The 25,642-nt window shown below is 41.1% G+C and overlaps 1 protein-coding gene across 4 annotated transcripts; it reads left to right on the top strand.

Moving 5' to 3' along the window:
- Positions 1-1,833: 1,833 nt before the first annotated feature.
- Positions 1,834-24,654, top strand: arid2 (AT-rich interactive domain 2). 4 transcript variants are annotated; one of them, XM_084111849.1, is made up of 21 exons: positions 1,834-2,297; positions 2,402-2,495; positions 3,132-3,229; positions 8,756-8,889; positions 9,950-10,168; positions 10,252-10,319; positions 10,413-10,482; positions 10,601-10,863; positions 11,719-11,815; positions 11,904-12,113; positions 13,013-13,177; positions 14,192-14,267; positions 15,553-15,687; positions 15,784-15,974; positions 16,879-19,004; positions 19,956-20,125; positions 20,216-20,354; positions 21,205-21,287; positions 21,372-21,498; positions 21,593-21,684; positions 23,142-24,654. In XM_084111849.1, the coding sequence occupies exons 1-21, from the start codon at positions 2,206-2,208 to the stop codon at positions 23,251-23,253; spliced, it is 4,761 nt and encodes a 1,586-aa protein (XP_083967975.1). In that variant the 5' UTR covers positions 1,834-2,205; the 3' UTR covers positions 23,254-24,654. The 4 variants fall into 4 exon arrangements, with proteins under 4 accessions (XP_083967975.1, XP_083967976.1, XP_083967977.1 ...); XM_084111850.1 differs by having other exon boundaries at positions 1,868-2,297; positions 19,959-20,125; XM_084111851.1 differs by having other exon boundaries at positions 1,868-2,297; positions 10,613-10,863.
- Positions 24,655-25,642: the final 988 nt, after the last annotated feature.

Consider the following 25,642-nt stretch of genomic DNA (forward strand, 5'->3'; position numbering starts at 1 on the left):
GACTGAGATATAATAATTCTGTTTTAGTCATGCATCCTTCAGATGATAGACTAATACTAATACTAAACAGATTAGGTGGACAATCTGGTACAGTGGCTTATGTCTAATAACTCCTCTGATGAAGCAGGATTTTGAGTTTGCTGAAGTAAAGCTGCATGTAGTCTTTTAGTCTATGCATTTAAATGTGCGATGGTTGCATGACTTTTCAAGTCTTTCCGGATTTTTAAAAATCATTTTAAAGAGGTTGCACTCACAAAAGAACAATTTCTAGCAGATGAAATACTGATCTGTCTATGAGATGATAATATTTATCCATTTCCATCCCATTTTGAACAGCACCATTTTAAAATACCGATATTTTTAGGTTTTCCATCGCCTTACAAATCCAGTACATAAATGCATGGTTCGCGGATTACTTAACAGATACAAGTACACATTTTAGCAGATCATAAAACATGAAAACAGATTATTAATATATAACAAATAAATGGACACAACAATTCTAAACGGTCAGAACATTAAACAGCAAAGACTCTAGATAAAATGACTCCCTAATCAAGTTTATTAAGTGTTATTTAAAATATGATACAAATCTAATCTAGTTTATTTGTGCTTTCGCTCGCGCAGATCTCGCGCCGCGTCAAACCCAGAGCGCGCGGACATTATTCTCCACTCTGGCGCGCGACGGCACAACATATGAGCACGCGCGGCGAAACGCATCGCAAACTCGCTCAAAATATCGGTAGAAAAATAAAATTCCGCTTTTTCGACCGGTTTTTATCGTCTGCTTGACAAAATGGGGTCTTTCGCGTCGAGCTCCGCCATTTTGTGGCAGAATAACATGCGAGAGGGGTGCGTGTAATGGTTGAATGTAGTCACCCCGTGTCGTTTATATCCGCCCGGCGGTTATCGCCAGGGACCGGGGGTAAATAACTGACCATTTACTGTCACAAAGCGCAGATTGTACTACTTTAATTGCAGACACCACGATGTAACTTAAGCTAGCAGTGCCAGATGTGTGATGTTTTGTAACAGACTGAAAGACTTTTTCTTATGCTTTTCAGATATTCATAAGTCATTAATGATATATGGATATATCATGAAATATATTCATTTTGAAATATATTGGATATAAAATTGGAATATCGCAATAAAACATTAGCGAATAAAGCACCATTTCCATCCCATGTGTTCATGAGAACAAAATCATCACTTCCTGAACAATTGGGGCAAAATATCTGTTCTGTAATAATAAAGGAAGTTGCTGCAATGGAAGCCGCTGTGCCATCATAAAGAGCGCTCAGTCAGAGCGCACAGACAAAATGCAATAAATATCATGTTATCTAATTGTGTTTGGAACTATTATTGCGTCCTTCCATTGTAGTTTATGTGCATGTCTTTTAATCAGATTTTTTTTTTAAATACATTTTTTATGCACACTTTTGGAATGTATGCACATCTTAGCGTTTCCATCCAACTTTTTTAATTTATTTTTTTAAGCAATATCCCAAAATGTGCATAAAAAGAGCTGGATGCAAACAGCAAATGAAAGTTATCATAAAAAGTCAAAGTAATTCAGATTGACTGATTTTTAAATACAAATGCATTCATTTAAACTCCTTCCTCATAGCCTTATAGCCAACACTTTGCCTGACTCAAGTTTTATTATTTGTATGACTATCTAAACTGACAGTTCCCTTCCCCCCACCGACGCTCATGGCCGGTTTCCGTTTTTAACGGTTTGGGAGAGTTTCGCGACTCCCCCTTTCCTTCATCGAGCTCCGTCTATTGTTCATGAGCGGCGCTGTGGCGTTGCAATACCGACGCTTGCCTGCTGGGGGCGTCGCGGAGCCGCGCGGCCTCGGGTCTTTTTGTCTGAACTGGATCCCGCTGCCGCTTCACAGTGTGCGCGATTAAACCGGAGCCGCGTCCGTCCCGCACTGTCAAAAAACCCACTCCAAACCCCTACACAAGCGCAGCCGGTACCGTTGTTTCCCCGTGCAGGCATGAGCGGCTCCGCGCTGCGGTTGGGCTGAGCTCGCTCGAGTCCGTTCGGGCTGCCGTTGGAGCGGGTTTCTCCACTCTCATCCTCCGTCATTTCTTTAACTTTTCAAAACACGCAGCCGCGCCGGACCGGAGCATGGGATCCCCGGACTCTTAGGAACCGAATCTGAGCTGGGGGTTTGACCGAATTTCAGCGAAACGATGGCGAACTCGACGGGGAAAAACCTCCCCGAGCCGCGGAGGAAAGGACAGGCTTTCCTGGACGAGCTGCGGCAGTTTCACCACAGCAGAGGGTGAGCGGGAATTTCGCGCTTATTCTAACTTGAGTGACCCGCGCCGGGCGCGTGAGGGGGTCCGGACGGATCACGGGTGCTCATTCGGTTGTTTTTCTCCACAGATCTCCGTTTAAAAAGGTTCCCGTGGTGGGTGGGAAGGAGCTGGACCTGGGTGCTCTCTATGTGAGAGTGGTGTCTTTAGGGGGCTTCGCGAAGGTAAGTTCCTTACAAACACACACACACACCAAACTCAACATTTCTCATCTCACACACACTCTTCTAGCTCAACTCCCTAACCCGGTTCGGTGGATCTGCCTGCGGTTCTGCCGAGCATCGGCCTGTGTATGAGTATGTGTGTGTATGTGAGTGAGCGAGTGTGTGTGTGTGTGTGTGTGTGTGTGTTGGCGCACACACACTTTCACACACTCTCACTTCAAAATTACCGGGCGGCTTTTACATCGATTAAGAGAACCGACGCTGAGGCACCGAACCCCGTCCGGACCCGCCGTGTGCATCAGCGGGTTTATGTCTCCCGTGTGGCGGAGGACTGCGAGACTGTAGGCCGCACACAGGCCTGTGTATTCCGCGTTGTAAATACACTCGCAAACCGACCTGGTCCGGTCCACTCGCGGGGGTTCGGACAGGTTCGCCCCGGAGCACGTTGTTTTTCGACAGCGGGTCTGATTTATTCATTTCACATTGGAAAGTGTAAGTTAGCCGAAGTGCTAATTGTAGTTAGCATGCACACACATACACAACACACACTATCTCTCTCTCTCTATATCTCTCTCTTACACACACGGTCCTGCATCTGAACCGAACCCCTCTCTCATCCGTCTCTTCACCCTACAGGTGTCGGACAAGAACCAGTGGACTGAACTGGGCGAGGATTTCAATTTCCCCAGGAGTTGCTCGAATGCTGCTTTTGTTTTGAAACAGTACTACCTTCGGTGAGTCTTTCTTATTCAGTTTCTCTCTCTCTCTGATCAACTCCGGCACATGTGCTCAATGTTTACAGGCGCTTCCCTGCTCTCGTGCTCTCAAACATGCGGCTCGGTTCCGACTCAAACGCCTGTGTTTCGGGGGATCGTGTGTTCGTGTTGCTGATTGAATTAGGGAGACTTTAGATTATACACTCTTATTTATTTCGTCTTGTTGTGTTCCTACACATGCATCATTAAGTGACAAATGCAACCTAAATCAGTGAGATTTATGGTTCTAAATGGACTTGTATTTGGGTCACTTCTAAGGATGCTTCTGTCACCTGCATTGGCATATAGTACTTTGTTTATGTGGTTTGAAGTTTAATTTTAATACAAGCTTAACAACATGCATGTGCTAATCCATGTGTATTTGAATAAGAAACACAAACTTATAAAGGCTTTAGGTTTAGATTATTTTTCTTTTCTTGAGTTTTGCACATGATTCTCTTAAATGTCTCAATGCAACATTTCTTGTTTTATAGTGCTAGATGTTGTATTTAAGTCACTTTTAAGAATGCATCTGTCACTTATAGGATTGTGTTTCTGCTTTATGCGGTTTGAAGTTTAGTATTTTTGTTGTTTCACAATTTTCATTTACTGATTCCTGTATTTGAATAAGAGATTTAACTTTAATTTAGGCTTGTGTTCAACGTATTGTTCCCAATGCAACATTACATTACTAAACCAGCATGTTTTACTTGTCATAGAGGATTCTTTTGGACTTGTATTTGGGTCACTTTTACGGATGCATCTGTCACTTGCATTGGTTTATTGGAGGCCTTTGTTTTGGAGGCAGGGTTTTGTGGTCGGATAAGAAGTTTCTCAACATGCATGTGATGATTGTTATGGATCTGTGTTGGTGTGTTCAGACTCTTAACCGTCGCTTTATAGAAGCACTAGTTTTGTGCTTTCTAGGTTATCATCTGTGTGCTTATGAATGTGGTTAATGGTGTTTTACGACACACACACTCTTGATTCATGTGTAAACAACCAAATATGTCACCAGCTGTTGCACATGCAGAATCTTTCTGTTCTTCTATATCTGCAGTATCAGAAGCGAGGAGCGTCTGCTGGTTTTCCACGTGCGTTTCTCTGTAGTTTAGTAGGTTATGGAGGGGGAGAGACAGACAGACTTGGCAGCAGGGAGCGTTTTGGCAGTGAGGAGACGTACACCTGCCATGCAACGGACTAAATGTAATTATCATTCTGCAAAGTCTCCAGGAGAGGTTGTTTGTGAGATGATCACAGAACGCCGAGGGATGCGAACTACATTCTCCTGTGTGTCTTCCTCATGAGGACGGAATAGTGCGTTTCATTGTCTCAGAGCTTTAACTGGTTTTATTTGTAGCATCCAGTCATGCATAGATTTATTTTGGCTTTAGTTTTATAATCATAAGGTCTTAGTGCTGTAATTCCAGTAGTTTTTGAAATCCTGGAGAGGTTTGTGTCATGTCGAGGTGTATCCGTCTCTCAGGGAGTTTGAGCGCTCGGTGGAAGCGGATCTAAAGCTTTTAAGAGTTCAGACACTTGTGATTGTTCAGGGGGGAAATCCAATACCAGTGATGGAGAATCTTGAAACTTCAAGTGAGTGAAAATCAGTGTGGTGTTTGCAGTAGAATAAAGCATCCCTGTTTATGTGCAAGTACACATTAGTAAACACTCAACTAGTAGTGTGACTGATTTGAGCCCTGTGTTTTAAGCTGCAGGTGTTTTGATTTGATCAGGATGTTTGTATGTTTTAATTACAGATGTAGGCTAATTTACAAAGACCTTTTCCCAGAACCGTTCAAGGTTTTTCTCAAAGCCGCGGAAAACCTTGGGAGCGTCCCACGCACATCCAATGAGGAGAAGTCCAGGCTATTCTGCATCCGAAGGGACTCATTTCTCTCGGATATCACTTAGTCCAGGGTTTCTCAAACTCGGTCCTGGAACAGTTTAGCAACCCTGATCAAACACACCTAGCTGTGAGTTTCTAGTGATCCTGAAGACATTGATTAGCTTGCTCAGGTGTGTTTGATCAGGGTTGGAGCTAAACTGTTCCAGGACCGAGTTTGAGAAACCCTGACTTAGTCCAATTCACTCACGCCACACACACACTGAGAAATGCTTGCTGGGTCCAAAACAGCTGTTTTTTCAAGGAATTTCATGTGCTTTTTTTAACGGCTTGTAGTAGGACAGGTGTCTCCATTAGGAAACAATCTAAGTCTCATCTCTCACGCCGAAAAGAGGAATTGGCTTCACCGTCACAGCTGAGGAAGAGCTGGAGAGGGATTTGAACTTGGGTCTTTGGGTTCGCGGTGTGATGCTCTCTCTGCTGAACCGGAGCATGTGAAATGACTCATTTAAATGTGGCATCTGCATCCAGGCGCTCCGTCTGCCAACTAAACAGAGGAGGGCAACTCAACAGCACATGTCAATGTCTTAGTAATTGGCAAATAGTCCATTTTAAAGCACAGGGCAGCTTTATTTTGTTATGCTCTGCATATTTGAGCGTGTGTGTTATTCGTTATACTCATCGTTTGGTACAGACCATCTAATCATTTGTTACTCTGATTAATTTTAGTGAATCGGTTGATTCGGTTCATCTTGTCAATGAGCTGCTTTGCAAAAAGTATTGATTCATTTTGAGTCATAATTCTAGTATTCCAAGAAACATTGAGCATGTTTTTTTAATACTGCTGTGTTCTAATAAGCGTAGAATCTTTATGCTTTTGTCGCACACGTTTTACTCCCAAACAAAGTTGTTCCTCCTCGTCAAGTGATTTATAAATGCTTTGTGAATGTGTATTTGCAGATTGAACGTCACTTACACTTACTAAATTGCATAGAAAAGAACCTTAAAAGCAGACCGAGTGTCTAAACGCATAAATAGTTTCATTCCTCTCCTCATGTGCGTGTGAAGCCGAACAGTCGTTGGTCTCAGATGTGTTGTGGTGGTCAGTCTGCTCTCAATTTTGTTGTTGTTTCACATAGTTAGATGGAAGTTGCATGTAAATCTGTGAAGCCTCATGCTCATCTAATATGGAAACTTAGAGCTTGTTCTAGTTTATCCATAACCTGCAATGTTTTAGTGTTTCGGTGCCGCACTGCATACTCAGTTTAATTCTGTTTGAGGATATATTAGTTGTACTGTTGTCTCTAGTCCTGTTTGGTTTTCTGCCAGACACAGAGCAGCTCCTGCAGGTGAAACTTGACCTTTTCCCCGGTGTCTCCAGTAGGGGGCAGGAAATCACTGTCTGGCTCCGGGGCCGTGCACGTGAGCGCTGACTGAATGCCACAGTTCCTGCTCTGCCAGCTTCATTTCTCTATTTACGTGTCTGGTTTGGATAGTAGATACTGAATCTGCCTTATTACTTTTCAGGTTTGTGAATGAAAAAGAGATTTCTGAAACCCGATGAAAGTTCATTTCCAACACACCTGTTTGTAATTATCAACGTGCCACTGAAGATTTTAGTCAGCTGGTTCAGGTGTATTTGATTAGGAATGGAGCTTAACTTTGCAGGAAGGTAGCAAAGATTGACTTGAGTTGTACAGAATAGGCCTGATGCTTTCAGAAGGTCCTCATTTAGTGTCTCGAGAAACATCAGCCTGTAATCAGCTGTGGGTTTGTCTGAACTCTCACATTGAGCAACCGTACAATCAGCATCTGCAGTTTTTTTTTATTTTTTATTATTCATTCATTAATTTCTCAGTGTGAAAACTGATGTGTAGTTATATATTTGCAGGTGGTGTAAAATGTAACACTGATATACAAATAAAACTTGTCATTATGTACGCCGCCCCCATGTTGTTCCAAACTGTGTGACTTTCTTCTGTGGAATGTAAAAGTTATTTTGTAGAATGTTGGTTATGGTTACCAAATCATTTTGGTTCCAATTGACTTGCATTGTGTGGAACCGAAACTCTTTGGTTACCAACATTCCTCAAATAATCTTCTTTTGTGTTGCACAGAAAATAAGTCATACAAACTCATACATGTGTTAAATGACATGAGGGACTAACTATTTACAGTTTAGGAAAGTCATTTGGACTCGCTTTCTTGCGATTAGAACTGGGATTGATTGCATTGAACATGTGACGCGTATATACGCTGGAACGGCACAAAGTGAAATTGCAAAAATCATAATTTAAATCATCTAGTTTTAGTAGTATAATTAGTGAAAGTGTTTCAGATGGTTTGGTATATATTTAGTGTATGGTCCATTAATAATAGCAGGAGAGTCTGTGTAAGAGATCCAACGAATGTCTGCATTGAAAGCGCGAGTAATGCTTGAGTTTTAGTGATATCTTACATTAAACTACTATATATATTTTTGAATTAAAAAGTACAATGCGATGGGGGAATATTTTTGGGTTATGATAATAATAATAATATTATTTTAGTAATAATAAGAAGAAACTTGTTTATTTTGGCTTAAAATATCGTGAGTTCAGTATCGCAATTTGTATCCAATCGTGACATGAGTGTTTTGTTACACCCCTAATATATATGCATATCACTCAATTCACAATTTTATTAAAGAAATTGACACTTATCTTCTGATTGTCTTGAATATAAGCTATCACTAATTAAGATCCTAATACACAGTCCTGTGTGTGTCCAGTGCAGTGTGTTGTTTTCTAGTGTTTATGGTGAGCAGATGTCTATTTATAGTGTTTGTATTGTAGCACGTGGGAGGCGTGTGTGTGTGTGTGTAAAAGTGAAAGCTCATTCAGTTGAGGGAACCACTCATGATGAGTCACACACACGCAGAGCTGGACTGTGAATATTACTATTAGACTCACAATACCATTTGATCCCTGATTCTCTGGAATAAACCACTCGTGCTTTCTGAACGCCAGACAGTGTGTGAGCTGTGTGATATGGTAAAGTGTGTGATGGTCTCTTTAAAATGTGATTTATGTTTGACTTTAACATTTGCATGTTCTCTTTGCATTTGACAGGCCAATTAATTGGTCAACAACTGTACATGCTTGGCCATTCTGCCTTGTTACTTGCAAAATCTTGTCAAAAGAAATATTGTGCAAAGTTAGTTCTATGCATCTTATTTACTATCATTAAATTCTATGCTAAATATGTGGTTATTACATTTGCAAACATCCACTCTGCTTTCTAAATATCTTTTAATGGCATCAATCACTTGTACCAACAGAAACACTGTTTTTCTCAGTCCCTGAGGCTTGCAGGTTTGGAGCGATGTTTTTGTTTGTGTGGATTTTGCAGTTGAAGTAAATGACGTTTGCACATGCTATCCCTCCAAATGCACGTCTGAGTACAGAAACCGACATCCGCTCATTTAAAACATCTTATAAAATGTATACAGTACTGTTATAACCGCTTAATCTTTTTAACAGGTTCTCACTGGTCAGCAAATAAATGTGTCTGCTGGATGTTAAAGTCTTCATGTCTCTTGAATTTCCCCCGGGATCATGAGCGCATATCTATCTGTCTGTCATTCAGTGTGTTGATGTCTTTTTCTGGTCTCTCTGCAGATATTTAGAGAAGTATGAAAAGGTGCATCACTTTGGAGAGGAAGATGAAGAGGAGCAGCCGGGGAATCCTAAACACTTGCTTCCGATTGGTGCAATACCCACGTCATACAACTACCAGCAACACACTGTATCAGGTACAGATGAGCCCTGTCTGCTTCTCTGGGGCTTTAGATTTATATACATTACATGCATACACACACACACACACACACACACACACACACACTGTGTGTGAACTGGGGCTGCACCTGTGAAAACTGAATGCCACAAAGGAAATAGTATTTCTTCCCCCACACTCATTTCAGACAGACCGATGATAGTTCCCTTTATACATGGATTGGTGTAGGTTGTAGTTTAGTTTGAATGTTTTTTTTGTTGTGCATTGTCAAATTTTCTATTCTTCGATACCCTTTGTAAATGCCGTTTGCTAAGCCACTCATACTTTGACTTTGAACTAGTTTCTGTGAATATTAAAGTGCAAAAAGACTATTTACATATAAAGTTTGCATGTTCTTTCTTTGTGCGAATGAGAAGAAATTACTACATAAGAACTTACTCTCACTTCACCAGCATTTCACAATTTCACACACACACACCAACTCAAACTCAGTCTTCACTACAATCTGACAAAATAAAGGTTGGGTTTTACTTGAAGAAATTATGAAAAATATATTACTATTTTACAACAGAATGTAGTTCACTTTGCTTGGCAAAAAATGAAAGGAATTTTTCAGATTTCATTTGATAACATTTAAAAAAAAAAGAATAATTAAATTGTGTTAGTTTTATGCATTCATTTGATATTACCATCATTTTTTAAAATACATTTTTGAACAGAATCTGGAAAATGTAAAAAAGACCACACAGAATTACAAAAAAAAATAAACATTTCATAGGGCAACTTATTGTTACAATTAATTATTAATGTATTATAAATTAAATTGATTAGATATCCTTTTTGATTTCATTAAACGGTTTAAACAGAATCCAGCAAAATGAACACAGAAAACTGATTTTGGGGGGAAATATAAATTCCTAGGGCCTGACAAACCCCTAACTTCCATATTCTGATGTAGTGAGGAGTGAAGTTTACATTTATGGTGTCTAAACAGCCTGACGGATTCACACTTGACTGAGTCTTGTTGTGTATGAATCTCTGAGAACCAGCTCTTTTTTGCCTTTTCTTTTCGACAGACTATCTCCGCCAAAGCTATGGGCTGTCGACGGATTTCATCCCTCCATCCGATTACAACAAACTGGTGCTGTCTCTCCTGTCCGGTCTCCCGAACGAGGTGGACTTTGCCATTAACGTGTGCACGCTGCTGTCCAACGAGAGCAAGCATGCCATGCAGCTCGAAAAAGAGCCCAAACTCGTCACGCTGCTGCTGGCGCACGCTGGAGTCTTCGACGACTGTACGTTCGCTTCTGCGGTTACTAGCGGATTTACGCTTCGGGACTGCATGTGTTTTAACATTACATGTGTGTTTGTCTTTCAGCATTAGGCAGCTTTTCAGTTGTATTTGGGACAGACTGGCGGGAGAAAACGTCACGAGACTTTGTGAGGGTAAGAATTGCATGCTTTTTGCTTTCTATTTACTGTAACAGTATGAATTGCTCTTCCTGTGCTCTAAGCTCTCTTGTTGTCCTGTCTTTGTAGTTTTGGAAAGATGTCGTTGAAGACAATGAAGTCAAAGATCTCATCTCAGACAAGAGCAGCACACCCCAAAGTATGTGTGTGTTGACGTGTCGGCTACTCTTGTTTCCTTTGATGTGGTGATGGTGTAGTTTCACTTTGATTTGTCGAGATGTTTCAACCGAGCATTACTTCACACTAAGCGTGCGTAGTTGTTTTTTCAGGTGGATCGGAGACGAGGGACGTCTGCACTTCTCTCTTCCACCCGGCACGAAGCGTGGGCATCGGAGACGTCGAGGGCCAGCGGGTGTTGCAGGTGGCGATGATCCTGAGGAACTTGTCCTTCGAGGAGGCTAACATCAAACTCCTGGCAGCTAATCGCACATGTCTGCGCTTCCTCTTGCTGTGTGCGCACTGCTCCTTCATCCAGCTACGGCAGCTGGGTCTCGACACGCTCGGCAACGTCGCCGGAGAGGTCAGAGTTCACCATCTAAAAGATGCATCCTAGTGTTGTTGTGATGACATGTTTTTGTGGGCCAAACTGGAAGTTAGTTTCATGCTGGTTCCATCAACAAAAGGATTTTTCATTGACTTTTGCATTATTGCAGACAATGAGCACATTTACATATGCACTGATACAATGATAACTCTCAAAATCAGCTTATTGAATTAACCTTTTGTCCTGGTTTACATGCAAACGAATAAGCGTTAACAAGAGTATAGGTGCGTCCCAATTCGCGTACTTGTGCGTGAAGGCGTTTTGTAGTATAAATAGTGCGAGTAGTGTGTTCACACTGAAAATGCCCAAAAGACTTTGCACTTTAAATGTTGGCATGTTCATGCACTCAACAATCGGACTGATGCTGGATGACAAATAACTGTATAAAATTCATACAGTAGATGGTTGAGTGTATGGTGCATCATGTGGGACACAACTTTTATATAATAAAAAAATCAGGTGATGTCAACCTAGTCATTATTGTCAACCTAGTCATTATTGACAACCTAGTATAGTATTGCATTTTTTTTTAAAATTGAGCAGTATTTTGACTGTACACATTTTTATTTTTTTGCCCTCTCTGGATGAGCTTAAATCCGCAGTGTGTCACATATTTACACATGCGCACTTCAGTAAGCCGACCGAACGCAGGTTAATACATGCCAGATGCATTAATGAAAAAAAAACCATTGACTTCAGGATGATGGAACCGGAATTACTAAAATGCTAATTTCTAGGTTTTGGCCTACAAAAATCGGCCATGACTCTGTGGTTTTGTGGGCTGTTTGTGTCAGATATTTTGTTAAACGGTCTGTGTTTGTCCTTTTTCAGCTTCAGTTGGATCCAGTTGATTTCCGAACAACACATCTGATGTTTCACACCATCACGAAATGTTTGTTGTCACGGGATCGTTTTCTCAAAATGAGGGGTAAGTATCTTTTTGGGTGAGCCGTTCGTCCAGTAAAAGCTTGTGGTTTTCTGGGAAAGATGCTGAATATTTCCATTGTGTCCTGCAGCCATGGAAATCTTGGGGAACCTGAGCAAAGTGGAGGATAACGGCGTCCTGATCTGCGAGTATGTGGATCAGGAGTCGTACCGAGAAGTCATTGCCCTCCTGACGCTGCCGGACATCATGCTGGTCATCTCGGCTCTCGAGGTTTTGTACCAGCTGGCCGAGCTCGGGGAGATCACATGCTCAAAAATCTCCTCCGTGGAGAGAAGCATAGGTACCCGTTTACCTGATAAATATGAGAAATGCATTAATAATCTATTAATTAAGCAAGTTTATTTAATAATAAACATTCAAATAAATACAAACATTTAAATTGCACATTTCTTTATGATATAATGATGTTTCTGCTCCAGTTCGTCTGTCTTTTAAATATATAAACTTGAATGGTGGCTTTAATAACTTGATTTCATGACAGGTTTATTAAAAAATACATTCAATTGTGAAGATGTCACTAAAATTAATATGTAATAGTGCATTTATTTAGCAAAATGATCCTCTCTATAGTTGTTTTATTTTAGTTTACTGATGAGCTATGGTAATTGAATGGCTTTCCTGAGGTAAATGTAATGTTGCATGACATTTTTGTATAAGCTTTACATCTTTCTGCGGTTGAAAGACTGATTGAGGGAGTACATGATACATTTTAGTTGTACTGTTTTTTTCAACATGCCTTATAGTGTCCATAATGTTTATTTCGTGCTTCTAACTGCAAGTAAAGAGGAAGAAACGATTCCTACAGCGATCCGTCACGCAACATTAAAGAGCATGAAAACATTTATTGTTTGTTTTTTGTTATAAAATTGACAAAGCTGAGCCTTTTTCAGACCAAAAGTTACAAAGCTTATTGTGATTTATTGGATGACGGGCGCTACAAATAATTTTTTATGACTAAAAGATCAACCTTGAGATTTAAAAATCAATATCCAATCATCAAAATGAGAATCAATTAATAATGAGAAATTGATCTTATTATCCTAGCCAGAAGTGCTAAATAAACTTCCCTTTTTCGGTCTGTGATTTCAGTCCTTCAAAACAATTTCGGTTGCAGAAATGTTGGTGCATCACTAACCACGATGAGCAGTGAACTGACTAGTTTGTGTTGGTGTGTGTCAGATCTTCTAGTGCGGTTGGTGTCAGTGGACCTGCACACGTTCGGACCCGACGCCCTGACGGCAGTCAAACTCATCGAGCATCAGGCCTCCAGCTGTCAGGTCTCAGAGGTCCGACCGCAGCTCGTAGAGCACGTTCCCCCTCCTACGCAAGGCACTCCTGGCGCTGGTACGAATCATATGTTGTGATATTTCAAAAAATCTCCCAAGAAGTTTTTTTTTTTTTTTTTTTTCAAGTCATTTACATAATGAAACATATGACAGTAACAAAACAAAAAAAAGTTTGTATTTTAATAACTCTATTTTTTTTGTGTGATGAAAATAGACAAATAAGCTGGCATGGCATCAAAAAATATGCAAATATCAAATATACATATTAAAATCAACTAGACAGATAGTCACTAGTCACTCATCCCCTTCACTGTGTCAGATTATGAGATTTTGCCTCCTAAATTCGTGTGTGTCGTGGACATGAAACATGTCAAACTACATGTTGCTTCCAACCAGTCATCGCTTGCCGTCTTTAACGACGTGCGTGATGTCGTTGAGAAGGCAGAACTAGTGACTTTTGAGAGTAAACAAACAATGGCGTGTTAGCTTAATGCTAATTCCAGCACTGCACTTTCATTCACCAGTTTTCACTGTCATGGTTGTCCCTCAAGGAAACCTCATAAAGACAGGATTATTGTTGCCATAGCTTCATGAACCTTTCCTCCATTGCATAATTCAACCTAGAAGCACCGGGACCATAGACTTGCTTTCATTTTGCCATGTTTGAAAGCTGTGCATGGAAGAGCTTCTGTGCTCTTATTGGTCAATGTCACTAATGTGACAACCAGAGTCGCAGAGGGCCGGAGAAAAATTAAACATGCTAGTCTTTCTTTAGGGACGCCGTGATACAGACACTGAGTCTACAACGACATGCTTTACGGGATAAAATGATCGATTCTTGCATACTGATTCCCATTGTTTACGAATCACCATGACACATGGCGTAATAATGATGTAGTGTTGATTTGAAGCGCAGCATTGTTAACTAGTGCTCTTTTTTTTTAAGTCTTAAGATAGTTTAAAAATGTCCCACAAAAATGGGTGAGTTAGTAAATTGAGGAATACTCCTACAGTGAGCAGTAACTGTGTTAATGTGTTAATTTACATTGTGTTTGGGGTTGTTTCGTTGCAGTGAACAGGGCACCTGTACAGTCTACGCCTCCACCTGGGATTGTGGAAGTAGATGGAGAGAAATTCACAAATCAGTGGTAAGACTGCATGTCTCTCGTTCTTGCACTTCTCAAATCTGTTAAAGGGTCATGAAACCCCCTCTTTCAGCTCAAGTCTATCTCACAATCTTTTTGAAAAATGCAACTTAAATGGGCGTGGTGGCTGTGAGAAGAAGGGAGGGGAGTGGGTGTGGCACGAGAGGGGAGGGGGGGAACTGTCATCGCCACTGGCCCATGCATATCGACTGTCACTAAAAATCAGTGGTAAAACGTGAGGAAATGCTAGATTTTTTTATGGCTGACAAGGTTAGAGTCTAATGAAATACACTGACACCTTATTTTTGTAGGGAATGCCCTGCTACATATATTAGCCTACAGTAATCATAATTCTATTTAAAACATATAAATGTATATGCATATGTATAATTATGTCATTATAAAATATATATTTGTTTATATACACACTATAAATGCATATATTTGAAAATAATACATTTTCAGCTTAAAAAAAAAACATTCCGTACATAGATCTACGCGCCCCCTGAACCCACATAATAAAGATGTACAGTGACATCGAAATTTGCACAAATTAAGCATACGTTCCATACAATTGAGGTATTATCGAAATATCTACATTTTAATAACAAGTGATTATTTAATAAAAGACAAATAAAACAGTCAGGGTTACATTTTAGACACACACACACACACCTCTGAAGCGATAGAAAAGTCCTCGCGACCGCATCACTCGCAAGACGAAACCTGCATTGGTGTACAAGGCCGAAGTCCACCATTCTCCCGTTGAATGGTTGCTACACACACATAGTTTAGATGTGTCCGTGGTTGATGGCCGGAGTCTAGTCCTGGCAGCATCGCGGGGAAAGATGCACTGGAACTTTTGCACCACGAAAACAAACGCGCGTCCCATCATTGCCTCTCTCATCTACTACGCGATATCACAGTTTCTGTCATTGGAAAGATCCACGTGGTGTCATGAATAATTAAGCGCAAGTGTCTTCTCATTGGATAAGAAAACTCAGTCATGAATAATTATGAGACACCAATGAGTCATCAAAGTACTATAGTGCTCTGCCACAGCCTGTGACGTGGACACGATGAAGATTTTAAACCCGGAAGACGAAAATAGCGGAAAAAAACTAAAATTTAACCATTTTCCCCCTACTATTAAATGTAACAGATGCTAACATTGTCTTCAATGGTGTTCAACACACATACCTCTGTTAAAATCTCTGAAAATTTGGTTTAGGGTTTCATGACCCTTTAAGTGTTTGGGTGATTCATGAATGCTTTCTGCTCTTGGTAGGCTAAATGCTCATTTCGAGGTTCATCCAGACTGTTCAGTCTCTCGCTCGGAGATGTACTCTGAATATCTGGCGACCTGCAGCAAGATGGCGCGGGGTGGTGTGCTGACATCCAACAACTTCTACAAATGCCTGAGGTGAGATTAATGGAAGTGTTGGGCAGACGATGCTCTCCTAAATGGTATATATTGAACTCGAACAGAAAATCAACGTTGTGCTTGTGTGTTTCTCAGGACGCTGTTTCCTAATCACACGGTGAAGCGTGTTGAGGACACACGGCTGAGTGGGCAGGCTCAAATACATGTGGTTGGTGTGAGGAAGAGGTCGATTCCTCTTCCCGTCCAGCTTTATTATCAGCAGCAGGCCAGTCCTGCACCAGTTCCTAAACACGAAGCCCCCTCAGAAACCCCTCAGGCCCAGTCAGGTACACAGTTAACTGGATTAATTACATTTCATACTTGTCGTTTTGCAGTGGCTGGCAACAACCTGGCTTATGAAACACTGTTTTTGTGGAGCTAACACAGAATTTTGGTGCCAAAACTGTACAACATGAAAGTTTTAGAATGTTATAGTGAGTTGCTTAGCAACAGCCAATCATAAACTGCCTCAGTGCTAAACTCATTAAATATTCATGGACTTTGTACAGTCAGAGAAACTTTCACACATTCTTTTCAGTGTTTTATGGAAAAACAGAATGTCAAAATGATGCCAGTGATACAGAAAGTATTATTTTTCAGACAACAATTTAAGTTGAAAGAAAAAAAGAAAAAATAACAAGAAAAAAAAGACTAACTTTGTGAAATCAGTTTTAATTTTTTTCAATTCTGTTTTAATAATTTAAATACATTTTTATAATTAAATTGGATGTGAAATCAATTAAATTCATAAAACTTTAACAATTCATTAATGTATTTAACATTTGAACACTAATAGTTCCCTATGAAATGGTTTGTTATTTTCAGAAATTCTGTCTGTTTTCAGATTTTTTTCTGGATTCGGTTTTGATTTAATATATGAAAAATGGGTAATCAAATGACATATGCATAACTTTAACGATTGAATTAATCGTTTAAAATGAATCAAATCAAATTTAAACAAGTACTGCACAACCGGTTTATGGTTTAAATTAAAACACGGATGAAAATTGTGTCGAAGTTATACAGTAAATACATTAATTTCCACTTTTTATGACTGGATTGCGCAATTCACTCTGTTTTCTGCATTGCTTGAATCATAGGCCCCTAGTTAACCTGATTATAAGAATGAAACAAAACCCCCACAGTGCTGAATGTGATGATAACCCAGTTGCATCTTGTTTATTCATGCAGCGCTGCCCCCTGGTGTGGGAGTGCAGCTTGTCCGGGCACCAGCACCAAGCCTTACTGCCGGCCCGGCATCACCACAGGTGGCCTTCACCATGCACGGATCATCACACGCCAACGCTCCCAGTGCTCCTGCGCCAGTCCTGACTGTTCCACGACTCCCGATGAACCCGCCAGGAATAGCAACACTTCCCCCTTGCCCTCCGGCCACCGCCCCAGTTCCCATACGACCCAATGACATTCTCAAAACAGCCATGATCCAGAGCTCTATACCAACAGCATCTGCTACACCTGCAGTTCCCAACCACAGCGGCACACCTACCCAGCAGCCCTTGCTCCATCACGCCCCTCTTACACTGATCCAGCAGGGGCCAGCGCCCCAGGGACACGTATTTACAGGTCGAGTGCAAGGAGTTTGTCCTTCATTGGCACAGCAACGCTCCCAAGAGGCTGTGGTTCTTGCACCGCCTCAGTATGTGAGTGCGCCGTGCACTTCCCTAATGGCAGGAGGGCAGGTTGTGACCGTTGCAGGCGTGACGAGCACTCGTGTCGCATTTCAAAACATCGCCCCCAAACCAGCACCTCAAGCGCAGTCGCCACAACCTCAACAGCAAACGCAACAGCAAAGCCTAGTCATCGTCAGTCCAAATCAACAACCCAACACCGCATTCGCCCCAGCCATTCATCAAATCGTGCTAACCAACCCCACTTCTCAGACCATCCAGTCATCTCCCTCTTCTCCGAACACACCGATCCCCAACCCTGCCCCGGCCCAGCCACACACAGTCAGCCAGATGCTGTCCGTCAAACGGCAGTTTCAGCAGGCTCCGCCCCCTCCTCCACCCCCAACCCAACCTACCTCCACAGAATCCAGTCTGATCAAACAATTACTGCTTCCGAAACGTGGTCCTTCCACCCCTGGCGGAAAACTCATTCTCCCCGCTCCGCAAGTTCCCGCTCCGGCGAGCACCAGGGCGCCCAGTCCGCAGGTCGTATACCAGGTGACCAACAGCGGTTCGGTGCCACCTCAACCGCAATTGAACGTGCAGCTAATGCAGAGTCCCGGTGCTGTTCCCATCTCAATACTACCAGGCCAGATCATTTCCACCTCTACTCCTGGTACACTCCTGCAGGCTGCGCCCAACAACCAAGTTACCTTCACTGTTGTGCCAAACTCTGGCTTCCCCGGCCAGGTAGCGCAGACTCCGCCCACAATCGGCCTGCAGTTGACTCCGCCTCTGCCAATCGCGGGAGCCACGCCCATTCCACCTTTCCGGGGTGACAAAATCATCTGCCAAAAGGAGGAGGAGGCTAAGGATGCCACGGGATTGCACGTGCATGAACGCAAGATCGAGGTCATGGAGAACAATTCGGTCCCCGATGGTTCGGCCAAAGCCAGCAATGGGGAATCGGCGGAGGTGGACGGACCGAAGCTGCTCAACGGGAGGAAATTCGACTCGAGTCTACCTCCATATCACTCAGGGAACAGCCAAGCAGAGGCTACACAGGCGCCGAACGGCCCCCAGGGCAGCAGCGAAGGCCCTGGAAAGCAGACGCCCTGCGACCCTAAAAAGCTAATGGTGAACGGGGTGTGTGACTTAGAGCGATCGGACGCTGGTTCCCATCCAAGCAAAAACATTCCAAATCATAAGGCTTCCAAACACATGGGGAACGGTGAGGTGTTGTCGCCTCAGAAAGCGCACGGGCTCACGGACTCTCTCACGGACACTGCCAAAGCAGAGCAGGCAGAACGCCTGGCCAACGGGCCCAGCCACGGCGCTGAGATCTCCAACGGCCCAAACTCAGAGACATTGGGCGTGAGGCAACAGCACCCACCTCATAACCACTCCCCACCTCCGCACGTTTCCGAGCCGCCTCCCGCTAACGGCACCATGGAGAGCCGGCCGCTGAAGAGACCGCTGGAGGACGGGGAACGAGGTAACTCCGGCATCCCCACGAAAATGGGTGTACGGATAGTGACCATCAGCGACCCCAACAATGCTGGCAACAGCGCCACCATGGTGGCCGTGCCGGCGGGCGCAGACCCAAGCACAGTAGCAAAAGTAGCAATAGAGAATGCAGCACAGCAGAGACCAAGTGTGCCCTCGCCGCTTCCTGAAACCAATGCTCAGGTAATGTGTTTTTGTTTTAATCTGAAAACAACGTTTACCTGGCTTTATCCAATGTTCAGATCTCCTTTCTGGAAATGTATGCAAATTAGTGCGTATTTCAGAAAACTTGTAATGCAGAACAACTTAATGTGTCTTAATGTGCTTAATCAGCTGGTGGAAGTGTGATGATTACCCCATTCACCTGTAGTGTCTTGCCTGAGCAGAAACAAGTTTGTTGATTTTAGATGCTAAGTTGTTGATATGTTTTTCAACTGGGTTTCATCAAATACTCAGTCGGGATATTTGGGTGAATCTCACGAAAATTGCTGTGATGGCAGTGAGATTGTTAATTTTTTCACATTGCAGAAATGAGAACTTGCAGGGGCAATGATGCCATCATGCAAAAACATTTTGCATTGAAAATGAACTTGAACTTAAACTTTAAATGGGCTTCATTTTCTGCATGCAAAATGTAGTGTAGCTATTTTTCTGTTTTTGGACTGACATGTGACCTTTTTTGCCCTTGAATCCTTTTCTCTTCATATTGTTTTTTTTTTCTTGCACTTAATGTATAAATCCTGTCCAATACTTAAACTTGCATCATCATCATGAATTTATATTAGCAACGTTTCGGTCATCGGCCTTCCTCAGGATTACAAATCATGCAAAAGTATCAGCAAATCGCCTGTTACATTTGATTAAAAAGAAAAAGCTTAATTCTACATCCAAAAGAAGTGCCCAGTTTGAGTGGATTTATACATCTCGAGTTTATATTGGATTTTTATCCGACGCACACATGAATAATTCAGATGTGCGAGGCACTATATTTTCTATTTCTTGCACTTCACGCAAAGTAAAACATGCAAATTTACACCGTGCTTGTATATTATTATTGTTATAACTATGTTCCATAGTTGATGTTTTCAGACTGCATAATCAATTTTAACCTTAAGCCTTCTACTCGCTGTACAGCAGCCTGTGTCAGTTCAGACTCCGCCTCCAATGGATCAGGCTTCACCGGGAGCCAATCAGAGTTCTCCAGCACCGGGAGCCAATCAGAGTTCTCCAGCACCCGCCCTCTCTCCAGAGCAAGCACGCAAACCTGGACAGAACTTTAAATGTCTGTGGCAAGCATGCAAACGGTAGGAAAATGTGTGATGCGCTTTGTTGTAGAGATGCTGTTCTTGTCAGTGATGGTTAATGTGACTTAACACTTTACCATGATGTTTCAGGTGGTTTGACACGCCATCGCAGGTGTTTTACCATGCAGCTACCCAACATGGCAGTAAAGACGTGTACCCAGGGCAGTGCCAATGGGAGGGCTGTGAACCTTTTCCTCGACAGAGACTATCCTTCATCACACACCTGCAGGCAAGACCCTGTCTTTCTGTTTTTATTGATGATGTGATAATGACAATCCTGTCCCTGCTTGCTAAACCACAGGTCAAAAGGGTTTTGTGTTTTTGAAATAAGCTTCTTCTGCTCACCAAGGCTGCATTTATTTGATCAAAAAGTTTTATTAGAATGTAAAACGGCTGTTTTCTATGTGAATATATAGTATAATGTAACTTTTCCTGTGGACAAAGCTGAGTTTTCAGCATCATTACTCTCACATGATCCTTCAGAAATCATTCTAATATGATGATTTGATGCTCAAGAAACATTTCTGATTCTTATCAGTGTTAACGTCTGACTGCTTAATTTTTTTGTGGAAACCGTGATATACTACCGTTAAAAAATGTAGGGTAAGATTTTAAAAAAATATATATATTTTATTCAGCAAGGATGCATCAAATTAATCAAAAGTAACAGTAAAGAGTTTTATAATATTACAAAAGATTTCCATTTCAAAGAACTTCCTATTCATTAAAGAATCTTGAGTTATAATAACTCTGTAATGTCAGTATTAAAATACTGATGCTGAGTTTCCACAAAAATATGAAGCAGCACAGCTGTTTTCAACATTGATGATAATCAGAAATGTTTCTTGAGCATCAAATCTGCAAATTAGAAAGATTTCTGAAGGATCTTGTCATTTTAAATGTATCATTGCAAAATATATTCAAATAGAAATCGTTGTACTATTTTACAATATTGTGGTTTTCACTCTTTTGGATCAAATAAATGCAGTGTTGGTGAGCATAAAAGACGACTTTCAATAACAATTCCAAACTTGTCAGGTAGTGTGTGTGTGTTACTAATCTGAGAGTGTGTTTTGCAGGATAAGCACTGCTCGAGGGAAGCGCTCATAGCTGCACTCAAACTGGAGGAGCAAACACAAGGCAGCAACCCCAACACTTCCAAGTGTGTAGAACTACTTCAGCTCTTTCATGCTAGCTTATGGACGTAGATGATTGTGACAGACATTTTCCCTGTGTGTGTGTGTAGGTCTCCTCCAGCGGCGGTCAGCAGTCCTCCTCCTCCCAGACCACAGAAAGCTCTCGTCAACCACCCCAGCGCAGCTCTGATGGCTTTACGCCGAGGCTCCAGGAACCTTGTGTTCAGGGACTTCACAGTGAGTACAAGCTCATCCCGACAACAGCGGCATCTCCGCTGCTTTCAGACGTGACTGGAGCTATAGCTGATGTGTTTTTGTTTTCTCTGTTCAGGACGATAAAGAGGGACCAATGACCAAACACATTAGACTAACTGCTGCCTTAACATTAAAGAGCATCGCCAAGTACTCGGATTGTGGACGGAAGTAAGTAAACCGTGTGCATTCTGTGGCATAAAAGCATAATCATGTATGAGTAATACTCTGTAAGATCAAAGTTTAGATTTTTTTTTTTATGCAGACATTGTGTCAAGTACATTTTGGGTCATATTTCACACAAAAATAAAAAATAACGTTATAAGAAATTGCGTTTTGCATTAAGCCTATTTTTTGCATTTACATAAGTGTTCTCCTAGTTCTCTTTACTGCATAGCCAAAATATATATGTAAATTGTAAAGTATTTAATTATTATTCACTTTTTAATATATAGAGATGATACTAATTACTAATAAAACTATCTAATAATAAGAATAATATTTATGAATCAAGATTATTGTAGTAGCAGTGTAATTTGCACAATTAACCACAGGAGGGAGCTCGGGTAAGTTCTTTTTAAGTTTTAAAAATATATATTTTAATTTTATATACAGTACATAATTACTACTTTGCAGACATTTTTTTAAAAAATCCACATTATTCTCACGATTGATGCAAGACTTCACAATAAGGATTAATTTAACATTAGTTAGCATGAACTAACTCAAAAAACGGTCACACTTTCGTTTCGGGTCCAATTCTCATTATTAACTATGGCTTTTGCCTCAGTTAACTCCTAATTACTGCTTATTAATAGTTATTAAGATAGTTGTTTAAGTTTAGGTATTGGGTGGATTAAGGGATGTAGAATATGATCATGCAGAATAAGGCATTAATATGCGCTTTATAAGTACTAAAAAACAGCCAATATCCTCGTAATATTCATGCTTTATAAGCAACTAGTTAATAGTGAGAACTGGACCCTAAACTAAAGTGTTTCCAGAAATACTTTTTAAGCATTTAAGTGTTCATTTCTACATTTACTAATACATTATTAAAATCACAAGTTAATAATATTTAATAGACCTAAGAATAATAAATACCAAGGTTGATGCATTAACGGATGTTAACTTGTCTAAAGTGTTATCAAAAATGTTTAATTGTCATCATGCAGTAACACTTTACATTAAGGTTTCACTTGTTAACATAAGTCAACTTAATGAGCAATACTTCTACAGCATTTACTAATCATATTTACGGCTATATTTTTAAGTTCAAAAATTGTATGTTAACATGAGTTAATGCACTTGAACATTTTTCTTATCCAACATTTACAATAAATGCTGAATATAACAATATTTTGCTCATTGTTAGTTAATGCATTAACTAATATTAACAAACGAGAACTTGTATAGTTTTACCCATAATGTCAAAATGCAGAAAATCTTGAAATAGTATTTGTATTAATGTTTATTAATAATAATAATAATAATAGTAAATATTTTCTATTTTGGTGTGAAATGTGAGTTTTGATGTTGAAGATTGCCCTGTTCCAGCATGTACATGTATTCCAGCATCATGAAGCAGACGTGATGAATGTAATGTGTGTGTGTGTGTTTGTGTTCAGGCTGGTGAGGCGGCATGAGAATCATCTGTGTGTGTTGGCGCTGAGCACTATGGAGGTCTCCACCACGCTCGCTAAATGCCTTTACGAACTCGCGCGCTCTCTGCAGGCCTGAGCTCGGCTCAACCCAAAAACCTTGGGAAGCAGATGAGAAGAATCCGGTCTCCCCATTCTGCTGGTCGCCAGCGTTGTTGGGTCACGGGGCGATACCTCTCGTCTCCCTAAACACCTCCCTCTCTCTCTCCCTCTCTCTCTCCCTCTCTCTCTCTCTCTCTCTCTCTCTCTCTCTCTCTCCATTCCCAGTCCCTCTCAAACTGCCACGGGTCTTCCACCAGCCACTCAGAAACCAGCGCCCATTTCACTCTTCTAACCGCCTCTTCACGCCTGGCCCAACGAGCACATTTTTATAGTCCTGATCGAGCGCCTCTGATTGGACGAGGGGGGGGGTTTGTGGGCGGGGCAAGTGGACAACGGGGCGGGGCGGCAGAGGTGTGGCTAGATTCTTTTTTCTTTGTAACTTGATAGCTTGGTTTTCTTACTTGAGCCGATTATATTTTCACTTATTTATTATTGAAATAAATACCAATATGAGTAAATGAGAAAAAAAAAACGTGTACATATTTGTGAATAGATATAAAGTTAAATCACCCTCCTTCATGCCGCTGCTGCCCACTGGTATCAGAAGCATTACGTTAGTAGATTCAGACTCACTTTTTTTATTTCCACCCCCTGGTTACTCGTCTGAGATGTGATTCTGTACTCAGCAGTGGATGAATGTACTTAAACCCTGTAAATATTCTGCGAAGGTACTGATGCTGTAAAGTTTTGGGAGGGCTGGCTGAGGGCTACAAGTTTTTCTTTGTGGAACTGTGATTTGTTTTTGTTTTTTTGTTTTTTTTTCTCCCCTTTTTTGTACTATTATAACTTGTAGAACTCATTTGCTGGCTGAAAGAGTATGAAATAATATATCATATGTCATTTTGTAGAAGAGACAAAAAAACAAATATTGAAGGTATTCCCCTCAACCTGTATTCACTGTAACCGTCAGAGTACGAGCCGCCCGCCCGTACGTGATTCTTTTTGTATTTGTAAATTGGTTTAAATACATGGAGTTTTATACAGGTTTTCTCCTGTGTTCTTTGCTTTCTGTGCAGGTATGATGATATTTTCCTCCAGACCTTTTTTCTATCTTAATATAGTGTGGGATTTTATTGTACTATTTTGCGTTTTTTTTTTTTTTTTTCATCCATTCTTACGACCACGCCACATTCCGGCTCCCGGACCCCAGGCTGTCCTCTCTGCTGTGTGTTGTGTAACATTTATTACTGCCTGTTGTGTTTAGCATCCCAGCGGGGTCGTGACCCCAACCCCCCCTCTCCCCCCCTCACCACCACCATTTCTGCAGTGTCTGTAGGGTGTGCGATGATACATATATCTAACAGTCTGATATAGATTGGCTTCATTTACTTTGGTGACTGTTTATAGTTTTTAAATAAAAGACTGAACATTTTTGACACACTGTTGACATGCCTTTTTTTCTTCAGACCCCCCCTCCAAAAAAAAAAAATCATTGTTTCAGGTGTGTTTGATCTTTATGAGCTAAACTGAGCGCAAACTTTTATGCATATGGAGGAATTCAGGTGCCAAAAATATAGTGTGCAAAAATCATGAAAAAGATGCTCTAATATGGATGTTTGATTTGCTGAAAGTGGCCGGGCGATGTTTCTCTACTGGTCCAGATCATGGATTTGTTGTAAAAGATCTCATTCATACATACTCATTCATGTAATACATACAAATATGAAGCTATAAGACACCAACAAATCTGACCATCATTTTTCAGAACTTTTCTAAGTGATTTGGATGAAGAAAAGAATGAAGGTGAAGCAGCAGACATGACACTTAACATTTCAGACACAATACACCATAATAGTTGCCCTAAAAACGCGCATTATTATGTATTACATGACTGATAACAGACCGCTGCGAAGTATAACACCGTTGCCATGAAAAACAGCGTTGCTATGGACTTCTAACCGTAGAGACGGAACGGACTATTTTCTTTAGCGGAAGCAATACAATCGTTTTTAAATCAATAAACTCCTTTTTACATCAATATTTTGTGTCAAATTATTGATTTATTTGGTGGGATAATGTAGAGCGAGACTTGTTAAAACGAATAAGTTACAATCCCGACAGGCAGAGCAGAGAGAATGTGCAATGATGAGTACAATGTCAAAACTACATTGTTGCAGGAGGAATGAGGCTCGAGTCTGGGAAACACGTAAGTTCAGAAAGATTGATTAGGTTTATTGTAAAGTGAACGGCCAGAGATGTTAAAACTGGTGCTGCTTATGTTTTATGATATATGTATGTCACGTGATGCGGTTAATCGCTGGCAGGCGCACGTGATTACGCCGCTTCGTTCTCGTCACATCCGTGTTTACCACATTTTATTTTCTGTCGTTGTAATACATATTTTTAAATAGACTTATTATAACTTA

The sequence above is a fragment of the Abramis brama genome, assembly GCF_963993115.1.
Source record: "Abramis brama genome assembly, chromosome: 4".
NCBI classification, from domain to species: Eukaryota; Metazoa; Chordata; class Actinopteri; order Cypriniformes; family Leuciscidae; genus Abramis; species Abramis brama.